The sequence below is a fragment of the Corvus cornix genome, chromosome 14, assembly GCF_000738735.6.
Source record: "Corvus cornix cornix isolate S_Up_H32 chromosome 14, ASM73873v5, whole genome shotgun sequence".
Lineage (NCBI taxonomy): Eukaryota > Metazoa > Chordata > Aves > Passeriformes > Corvidae > Corvus > Corvus cornix.
Window position 1 is genome coordinate 14,720,959 of NC_046344.1, and position 9,925 is coordinate 14,730,883.

The 9,925-nt window shown below is 62.0% G+C and overlaps 2 protein-coding genes across 12 annotated transcripts in view; both read left to right on the top strand.

Annotated features, from left to right (window-relative positions):
• XPO6 (exportin 6) overlaps positions 1-2,881 on the top strand; it is a 56,595-nt gene extending 53,714 nt beyond the window's left edge. For all 3 annotated transcript variants that reach the window (XM_039560351.1, XM_010392114.3, XM_010392115.2), the window contains 2 exons: positions 679-909; positions 2,180-2,881. In XM_039560351.1, the coding sequence (XP_039416285.1) occupies positions 679-909; positions 2,180-2,281 (333 nt within the window). In that variant the 3' untranslated portion in view covers positions 2,282-2,881. The remainder of the gene's footprint in view (positions 1-678; positions 910-2,179) is intronic.
• Positions 2,882-5,395: 2,514 nt separating this feature from the next.
• On the top strand, positions 5,396-7,266 carry LOC120410789 (nucleoside diphosphate kinase, mitochondrial-like). Of its 9 annotated transcripts, XM_039560188.1 has the most exons (6): positions 5,447-5,529; positions 5,850-5,907; positions 6,059-6,665; positions 6,765-6,866; positions 6,927-7,027; positions 7,091-7,266. In XM_039560188.1, the coding sequence occupies exons 3-6, from the start codon at positions 6,396-6,398 to the stop codon at positions 7,209-7,211; spliced, it is 594 nt and encodes a 197-aa protein (XP_039416122.1). In that variant the 5' UTR covers positions 5,447-5,529; positions 5,850-5,907; positions 6,059-6,395; the 3' UTR covers positions 7,212-7,266. The 9 variants fall into 9 exon arrangements, with proteins under 9 accessions (XP_039416125.1, XP_039416118.1, XP_039416117.1 ...); XM_039560191.1 differs by lacking the exon at positions 5,850-5,907 and having other exon boundaries at positions 5,396-5,529; positions 6,535-6,665; XM_039560184.1 differs by having other exon boundaries at positions 5,439-5,907.
• Positions 7,267-9,925: the final 2,659 nt, after the last annotated feature.

Here is a 9,925-nt window from a genome sequence, read left to right on the forward strand (position 1 = left end):
TATTCCCTGGCTCCCAGGAGCCCTGTGCAGGGAATTCCAGAACCTGGCTGGAATTGGAGTGGGACTTGATGCTGGTGCCTTTGTAAAACTTGGGTCAGAGCATGGAATCCTGGAATGGTTTGGGCTGGAAGGGACTGTAAAGCTAATTTACTTTTACCCCTGCCATGGCAGGGACACCTCCCACTGTCCCAGGCTGCTCCAAGCCCCAATGTCCAGCCTGGCCTTGGGCACTGCCAGGGATCCAGGGGCAGCCACAGCTGCTCTGGGCACCCTGTGCCAGGGCCTGCCCACCCTCCCAGGGAACAATTCCTTCCCAATATCCCATCCAGCCCTGCCCTCTGGCACTGGGAAGCCATTCCCTGTGTCCTGTCCCTCCATGCCTTGTCCCCAGTCCCTTTCCAGCTCTCTTGGAGCCCCTTTAGGCCCTGCAAGGGGCTCTGAGCTCTCCCTGAAGCCCCAAACCATGAGGTAAGCGTGGCCAAACTCAATGTTAACTTTCAAGCTGATACTAATTGAGCTTATTTTAGCCATTTTTGATGTGGCTTGGCTTAGAAAATCATCTCAGTGCTCACCAGAGTTGGCGACGCTGCCGAAGCCATGGCTGCTCTGTCCTTGCTGGATTTGTCCTCCTGTGAGAGGAGTGGAGTCCCCTAACCCCGTGCCCCTCTCCCTGTGCAGAAGATCTTCAGGACCACGATGCTGTTCCAGTTTGTGAACGTGCTGCTGCAGGTGCTGGTGCACAAGTCCCACGACCTGCTGCAGGAGGAGATCGGCATCGCCACCTACAACATGGCCTCGGTGGACTTCGACGGCTTCTACTCCGCCTTCCTGCCCGAGTTCCTGGCCAGCTGCGACGGCGTGGACTCCAACCAGAAGAACGTGCTGGGGAGGAATTTCAAAATGGACAGGGTAAGGAGGGGGGCTGCAGCAGAGCAGGATTCCCGGGATGCACAGAACGTGCTGGAGGGCAGCTGGGAATGTCTCCAGGCAGAACCTTTTGTTCCCAAGGCTTCCACGCTCAGCAATCCCCAGCCAAGGATTTCTCACTGCAGGGAGCAGAGCTGCCATCTCATCCCTCAGGTGCAGGATGCTCTGGGAGTTAGGGAATGTTTCCTGGAGGAAGTTTTCATTGGGATAGGCTGACGTGTTCCAGAGTGGGACGCTCAGGTCCTTGCCAGATGTTTGAGGGTTAAGGATGACAGCAGAGTCCCTGCAAAGGCTCACAACTCCTGCAAACCCCGTGTGTGTGTGGGAAGGAAATGTGTGGAATATCACGGCAGAGCAGCAGGTTGTGGCTTCCATTTACTGAGGGTAATTTGGCATTGAGTGCTCCCTGTCCTGAGGGAGGGGATGGGGTTTTGAGACCAAGGGTGAGGGTGGGAGTGGAAGCCTGGGAGAATTTCTTTGGCCCTAGAAGGCAACTGCTCTTCAGGAATATCAGCCCTTGTCAGGGAGTGTGTGACACCCAGGAGCCTTGGCAGGAGGGCAGCAAGGAATTCCTGCTGCATGGAGCCAGGCTGGGAGAGCTGGGGATGTCCAGCGTGGTGAAGAGAGGGATCCAGGGAGATCTCAGAGCCCCTTGCAGGGCCTAAAGGGGCTCCAGGAGAGCTGCAGAGGGACTGGGGACAAGGCATGGAGGGACAGGACACAGGGAATGGCTTCCCTCTGCCAGAGGGCAGGGCTGGATGGAATATTGGGCAGGAATTGTTCCCTGGGAGGGTGGGCAGGCCCTGGCACAGGGTGCCCAGAGCAGCTGTGGCTGCCCCTGGATCCCTGGCAGTGTCCAAGGCCAGGTTGGATGGGGCTTGGAGCAGCCTGGGCCAGTGGGAGGTGTCCCTGCCCATGGCAGGGGGTGGCACTGGATGGGCTTTGAGGTCCTTCCCAGCCCAGCCCAGGCTGGGATTCCATGACCATTCCTCTCGGGCCTCGCTGCACAATGAGGAGCCGGAGGTGTGGGCAGAGCCTGGATCCCTGCAGGCAGCTCTGAAACCATCTCTGCTCCAGCAGCTGGAGTTCCCTGGGCTCAGCCTGGGTCAGGATGGATCAGTTCCTGTGGGAGCACCCGCTGCGTGTTTGCCCCTCTCGGTCCCTCTCTGTTGCCTGCTGTCAGCCCATTCCCAGCAGTTGTTTCGTGCCTTGCAGGACCTGCCCTGGTTCACAGTGGTTCTCTCCCTTGCAGGACCTGCCCTCGTTCACGCAGAACGTGCACAGGCTGGTGAACGACCTGCGCTATTACAGACTGTGCAACGACAGCCTGCCCCCCGGCACTGTGAAGTTGTAGTGACTGCACTGGACTCTGCCATTCCCCAGGGAACGGATCCGTGTTCGCCACCGCCGCCCTCCTCCCGGGCCGTGCCAGCGCTGCACGCCGGGGTCCTGCCCGTGCCCACGGCCTGGATTCACCACGCTCCACCACCGCTTCCTTTGAGTTCTCCCTCCCCAGCCCGAGGCCGCAGCTGGAGCCGGCAGGATGTGTCTTAATGCCCACCCCCGGGGCATCCCGACTGTTGGGAAATCCCTCTCCCGGGGCTTTCCCTCTGCTCCTGTAGCACTTTGTTGCATCTGGAGGTGTCTGGAGAGATCATGTCCGTATCAGACGCGAGGCAGAAGCGCCAAAGACCACTTCAGACATTCGTACCTTCGTGTCATTCCACCTTCCTGCCCTGCCCAGCTCTCGGGGGAGGAGTCTCCCGACGTTGGGACTGGTTTGGCACTTCTGTCACTCCCTTTGTTTTTAAATTGCCTTGAAAACCTCCCCGATGTTGGCGGGGATTTAGAGACTTTTTTTGGGGTTTTTTTTAAACGTTTTCTCATCATTCCATTGTGATACTAAAACAACATGCTTAATGGGAATAAAGTGCTTACTTTGTTGTTTTAAATACCTTGGGGCTGGGTTACTTTCCCTCTAAGTCGTTCTGTAAATGAACAAGCAGTGATGCACAGCTTTTCCCAGGATCAGGAATGAGGAGCAGCCAGCAAGGATCCCAACTATTCCAGCAGCTCCTGGAAGGTGCAGATTGGTGGTGGCTTCGTGGCTTCTTCCTCTACTGTCTCCTTGTTGTTTTCCTGCTGTGTTTTCTGTCACATGTTGTGGTGATCCCTTCATTCCCTCCAGGACTCTGGTCTGAATCAATCATGAAGTGCCTGCAGGAAGAAATCCCACATTCCCAGTGGGCCTGGAGCTGAAGTTCACCCACTGGCCAGTGACCAGTAGTGGCATCTGTGTGGTAAAATCCCAGACAGCGGTCAGGCAGGACCAGACTGTGTGGGGTTGTGAATCTCTGATCGTGCAGCTGGGAAGGGTTTCTTTCCTCCCTGGTCAGGAAGCAGCATTAAATCAGTCTTCATTTTTATATTTAATAGATTCAATTTGAGAGGAACTTCTCACAGGGGCGTGGAGGGACCTGGAGGGGAATGGCCTTAGGCTGAATGAGGGCAGGGCTGGATGGGATATTGGGAAGGAATTGTTCCCTGGGAGGGTGGGCAGGCCCTGGCACAGGGTGCCCAGAGCAGCTGTGGCTGCCCCTGGATCTCTGGCAGTGTCCAAGGCCAGGCTGGATGGGGCTTGGAGCAGCCTGGGCCAGTGGGAGGTGTCCCTGCCCATGGCGGGGGATGGAACTGGATGGGCTTTGAGGTCCTTTCCAACCCAAACCATTCCACGATCCCATGGAATCAGTCTCAGTTCCCCATGGTTCAGTGGGCAGCTGCAGTGGTGGGAACAGCACCAGTCCCTGGGCAGGGAGCACAGCTGGAGATGTTCTCCTAGGAACATCTGGAGATGTGGATGTGCTGTGGCTGCACCTGCACAGCTGGGAGGTGTCGGGGGAGCTGGAGCATGGCAGCACTGAGTCCATGGTGCCTCCTGTTCAGTTCTGTGGACAAACCCCTTCCCTGTGCACGTTTGTCACTGGGATGGGACAGAGGCTGTTGGATCATCTCTGCAAGAGCCCTGCATCCGGGCTCTGAGCTGGCACCAGGTGGATGTTTGGGCTCCCTGCCCTGAAGCAGAGTCCAAATGCCCAGGATGTGCCTCACCTGCTCCAGCCCCTGCAGGTGAGGGCTGAGCTGCCTCCAGAGGGGTGAGGGAAGAGGGGAGGAAGGTGAGTGATGATCTGTGCCCAGCTCCCTGCCAGCCATACCCGGAATAACTCCGTGCCACTGTCTCTGCATAAAGCTTGGAGTCCTCGTTGTTCCTGCTGGGACTTGGGTGTGGGAAGAGCTGGTGCAGAGTCCAGGCCTGGCCCTGGAGCCTGGCCCTGCTCCTGGGCACTCGCAGCAGCTCTGCCCTGCCCTGAGCTGCAGTGGGGGGCACTGGAAGCTGGCAGCCACCTCCTCACTGGTTCTCTGGCTGTGGCTCGCTTTGGAGCCGGGCTGAAGGGATTTCATCCCAGCACAGCTCTGCAGGCTCATGCTGCTTTTCCTTCTTGGCTTGACAGAGGGTGAAAGTAGAAGTTTTTCCCTTGGCCAATGCCAAGCAGCTGCCAGGTGGCCAAAGCCCAGGTTCCAGTCTGCCACCCCTTGTCCTAAAACCTCTTTCCACTTTGCCACCCATCTGTCCCATCCCCATTGGCCTGGCAAACCGTGGAGAGGGGCCTTTCTCCAGCCCCTGTTTGGGGGCAGAAAGTCTCTTTTCCACAACCTGTTGAATCCATTTGCCCAAGGGAAGCCGCTGAGGTGTTTTTTTGCCATGGTGCTGAGCACAGCTGGGCCCACAGCTGTCCCCCCACTCCCTGTGCCTTGGGCAGGCAGGGAGGAAACAAGGAGAGTGGGGTCAAGCCCAGCCCTCAGCCTGTTTGTATCCATGTGTGCCTTCAGGATGCTCCTCAGTCCTTCAAATCAGCACAGATTTGGGAAACGGGCTCAAAGCAAGCAGGCTTTTCCAAGCTGCTCTTCATGAGGAAGCTCAGTAAGGAGTGATTTCCCAGCCTGGGGGCTGGAATGGGGCTGGGAGGAGTGACCAGAGGGGCTCCCACCTGGGCAGTTCCTCTGCCCCCAGGGTCTTGCACCCCTTCCTCAGCACCTGCTGTGTCCAGGGCAGGTCTGTGCCCCACAGTGGGGACACTGCCCTGGCTGCTCCTGGGGCTGGGGCACTGTGCCCCAGCTCAGCCTGGCATGGGCTACCCCGGCCTCTCCTTGCCTGGTGAATCGAGGGCAAAGCACGAGGCAGGTTTGGTTCCTGGCAGGGTCTGGCTCCCCTCGGGATGGGTGCTGTGGGCTGTGCTCCCACCCTGGCAGGGCTTGGCATTCCAGACCGGGATGTTCCGTATCAGGATGCTCCGTGCTGGGATGCTCTGGCTGGGGAGGATGCTCCGTCCCGGGATATCCCGGCCCCGGCGGCTGCTTTAAGGGGAGGGACGGAAGCCTGACCCGTCCCGAGCTCGGCCGGGCCTTTGAAGCCTCCGCAGACCGCCCGAGCCCGGGTCCGACCCGCCGGGGCCGCCATGGGCTCCCTGGGGCGCTGCCTGGTCCGGAGCCTCCCGCGGGGGCGGCCGGGCCTGAGCCCCCCCGGGCCCCGCTGCTACGGCTCCGGTGAGACCCGGCCCCGTCCCTGTCCTGCCCTGGGCACCCTTCCCTCATCCCTGTCCTACCCCTGGGGACCCTGTCCCCATCCTGTCCCCAGTCCCCTGCCTGTGCTGCCCCTCAGGGCTCCTGCTCCCATCCTGTCCCCATGGTGCCCCATCCCCTCTCCGTGCCCGCGGTCCCCCAGCGCCCGTCCCTCCATCCCGGGCGGGTGGCGGCTCCCTTGCGAGTCGGTGCCAGGGTCTGCTGTCCCCAGCCCCGTGTGCCGGGATGGGGCAGAGGCCGGAGCTGGCGCTCCCTGAAGGTTCCAAGGGGTTTGGTGTCCCCAGGACTGGAATGGGGGGACTCCTGTGCTGTCCTGCAGTTCAGCAGTGCCCAGGGCAGCGGGTGAGCTCATGGGGTCGGTTCCTCCGGCTCTGTCCCCGCCAGCATTGGGGCCACCCGGCCTCGCAGCCCGGGACGCGTCCCCGAAGCCTGGGATTGGCAGTGAAGTGTCCTCTTTCCCTTCCCCTCCTTCCTGTCCCCTCTGTCCCTCCAGCGGACGGGATGCGCTGTCCCTCGGGGACTTCTGTCCCCTCCCGCGGCGCAGCTGTGGCAGAGCCAGCGGCGGGGCGAGCCGCTGCTGCCCCACGGCGCTCGATTTTCCTCTCCACCAGCGGAGGGCGGTGACCAGGGACCCTCCGGGCAGGGGGAAGGACCCGGGGCCGAGAAGAAGACGGAGTCCCCAGCACCGGGACACGGCAGAGACATCCCTGGCTTAAAGGCTCTTTCCTGGCCATGGACACGTCCCCAACACCCACCAGGGCTTTGTGGCACGAACCCTGGCACTCCGCCAGCCTGGGAGGCACAGCTTGTCCAGGGGACACGGCCCCGGGATGGGATGGGGACAGGGACGGGGGCCGAGTACAAGCCGTGGTGCCGCGGGGACAGCTTGGGCTCCTGCTGCCACCGGGGCCGTGTCTGGCGGGGTCCCGTGTCCCGCGGTGGTGACAGTGACCCGCGGTCCCCTCGCAGCCCCCCCGGCGCTGCAGGAGAAGACGCTGGTGGTGGCCAAGCCGGACGCGGTGCAGCGGCGGCTGCTGGGGGACATCATCCGGCGCTTCGAGCGCCGCGGCTTCAAGCTGGTGGCCATGAAGCTGCTCCAGGTAGCCGGGCCCGGCGGGGAACGCTGCTCCAGGCGGGGAGGAGAGTGGGGGTGGCCGGGGGGCAGTGCCCGGGTGTCACTGTCACCGCCGCTGCCTCAGGCGGACCGGAGGCTCGTGGAGCAGCACTACGAGCAGCTGCGGCTGAAGCCCTTCTACCCCGCGCTCGTCGCCTACATGACCTCGGGGCCGGTGGTGGCCATGGTGAGGGGACAGCGCGGGGGCGGCGGGGGTGGCGGGGGCTCAGCTGTCCCTGTCCCGCAGGTGTGGGAGGGCTACAACGCGGTGCGGTGTGTGCGGGCCATGGTTGGGGACAGCGGCGCCGTGGGGACCATCCGAGGCGATCTCAGCGTGCACATCACCAGGTAGGGCCGCGGGCAGCGGGAGCCCTCGGCCGTGGCACTGTCCCCATCCCTGTCCCCTCACAGGAACCTGGTCCATGCCAGTGACTCCGTGGAGACGGCCCAGCGGGAGATCGGCTTCTGGTTCCCGCGGGACGAGCTGGTGGCCTGGGACAGCAGGGACAGGGACAACATCTACGGGCTCTAGGGCCAGCCCCCGGCCTGGGGGGGCCCCCGCCCCCCAATAAACCCCGGTGCCTCCAGCTCTGACTCCTGTCTCCTCCTTCAGATGGCACCAGCAAGTGCTGGGGGGCTCTGGGAGGCACTGGGCTGTCCCTAGGGGGCACTGGGGTGGTACTGGGAAGCTCTGGGAGGCACTGGGATGTCCCCAGAGGGCACTGGGGTGGTACTGGAGAGCTCTGGGAGGCACTGGGATGTCCCCAGAGGGCACTGGGGTGGTACTGGGAAGCTCTGGGAGGCACTGGGATGTCCCCAGAGGGCACTGGGGTGGTACTGGAGAGCTCTGGGAGGCACTGGGATGTCCCCAGAGGGCACTTGGGTGGTACTGGAGAGCTCTGGGAGGCACTGGGGTGGTACTGGGAAGCTCTGGGAGGCACTGGGATGTCCCCAGAGGGCACTTGGGTGATACTGGGAAGCTCTGGGAGGCACTGGGGTGGTACCGGGGAGCTCTGGGAGGCACTGGGATGTCCCCAGAGGGCACTGGGGTGATACTGGGAAGCTCTGGGAGGCACTGGGGTGGTACCGGGGAGCTCTGGGAGGCACTGGGATGTCCCCAGAGGGCACTGGGGTGATACTGGGAAGCTCTGGGAGGCACTGGGGTGGTACCGGGGAGCTCTGGGAGGCACTGGGATGTCCCCAGAGGGCACTGGGGTGATACTGGGAAGCTCTGGGAGGCACTGGGGTGGTACCAGGGAGCTCTGGGAGGCACTGGGATGTCCCCAGAGGGCACTGGGGTGTTACAGGAAGGCTCTGGGAGGCACTGGGTGAGCCATGGATGGCACTGGAATGTCTCTAGAGGCCACTGGGGTGGTACTGGGAAATCCTAGAAGACACTGAGCGGTGTTGGGAAGCTCTGGGATGTCACTGGTCCATCCGTGGAAAGTACTGGGAAGCTTTGTGAGGCACTGGGATGTCCATGGGTGGCACTGGGCTCATTCTGGGATGCACTGGGATGTCCCTGGGAGCACTAGGGTGGTACTGGGAGACTCTGGGAAGCTCTGGGTGTGCCTGGGAGGCACTGGGTCGGTACTGGGAAGCTCTGTGAGAAACTGGGATGGTGCTGGGAAGCTCTGGGATGAACTGGGCTGTCTCTAGGAGCACTGAGGCAGCACTGGGAAATTCAGGAAGGCCCTGGGATGTCCCTGGGAGGCACTGGGTCGGTACTGGGAGGCTTTGTGAAGCACTGGGCTGTGGCTGGGGGCTGCAGGGGCTCTGCAGGTGACTGGAACAGAGCAGGGTGAGCTGGAAAACTGGGGGCTCTGTGGGAACACTGGGACACCACTGGGTGGCACTGGGACACCACTGAGAAGTACTGGGATGCCACCGTGAAGCACTGAGACACCACTGGGTGGCACTGGGAGGCACTGGGATACTACGGAAAGCGCTGGGACGGCATTGTGAGGTACTGGGACATCAGTGAGAGGACTGGGATGGCACTGGGACAGCTCAGGGAGCACTGGGACAGCACTGGGACAGTGGATAGCACTGGGATAGCACTGAGAGTGCTGGGAGAACTGGGACAGCAGTGGGACGGCTCTGGGAGCACTGACACTGGATATCACTGGGATAGCGCTGGGAGCACTGGGATAGCACTGGGATAGCACTGGGAGCACTGGGATAGCACTGGGAGCACTGGGATAGCACTGGGATAGCACTGGGAGAGCACTGGGAGCGCACTGGGATCGCACTGGGAGCGCACTGGGATCGCACTGGGATAGCACTAGGAGCACTGGGAGCACTGGGATAGCACTGGGATAGCACTGGGAGCGCACTGGGAGCACTGGGAAAGCACTGGGAGCCCTGGGATAGCACTGGGAGCACTGGGATAGCACTGGGAGCACTGGGACAGCACTGGGATAGCACTGGGAGCACTGGGATAGCACTGGGAGCACTGGGACAGCACTGGGATAGCACTGGGAGCACTGGGATAGCACTGGGATCGCACTGGGATAGCAGTGGGATAACACTGGGATAGCACTGGGATAGCGCGGAGAGCACTGGGGGAGCACTGGGAGAGCACTGGGAGAGCACTGGGATCGCACTGGGAGAGCACTGGGAGAGCACTGGGAGAGCGCTGGGATCGCACTGGGATCGCACTGGGAGGCACTGGGATAGCACTGGGATAGCGCTGGGATAGCACTGGGAGCACTGGGATAGCGCTGGGATAGCGCTGGGATAGCGCTGGGATAGCACTGGGAGCACTGGGATAGCACTGGGAGCACTGGGAGCACTGGGATAGCACTGGGATCGCACTGAGATCGCACTGGGATAGCGCTGGGATAGCGCTGGGATCGCACTGGGATAGCACTGGGAGAGCACTGGGATAGCACTGGGATAGCGCTGGGATAGCGCTGGGATAGCACTGGGAGCACTGGGATAGCGCTGGGATAGCGCTGGGATAGCGCTGGGATCGCACTGGGAGCACTGGGAGAGCACTGGGAGAGCGCTGGGATCGCACTGGGATCGCACTGGGATCGCACTGGGAGAGCACTGGGAGAGCGCTGGGAGAGCGCTGGGAGAGCGCTGGGAGAGCGCTGGGAGCACTGGGATAGCACTGGGATCGCACTGGGAGGCACTGGGATAGCACTGGGAGGCACTGGGATTGCACTGGGATAGCACTGGGATTGCACTGGGATAGCACTGGGAGCACTGGGATAGCACTGGGATCGCACTGGGATCGCA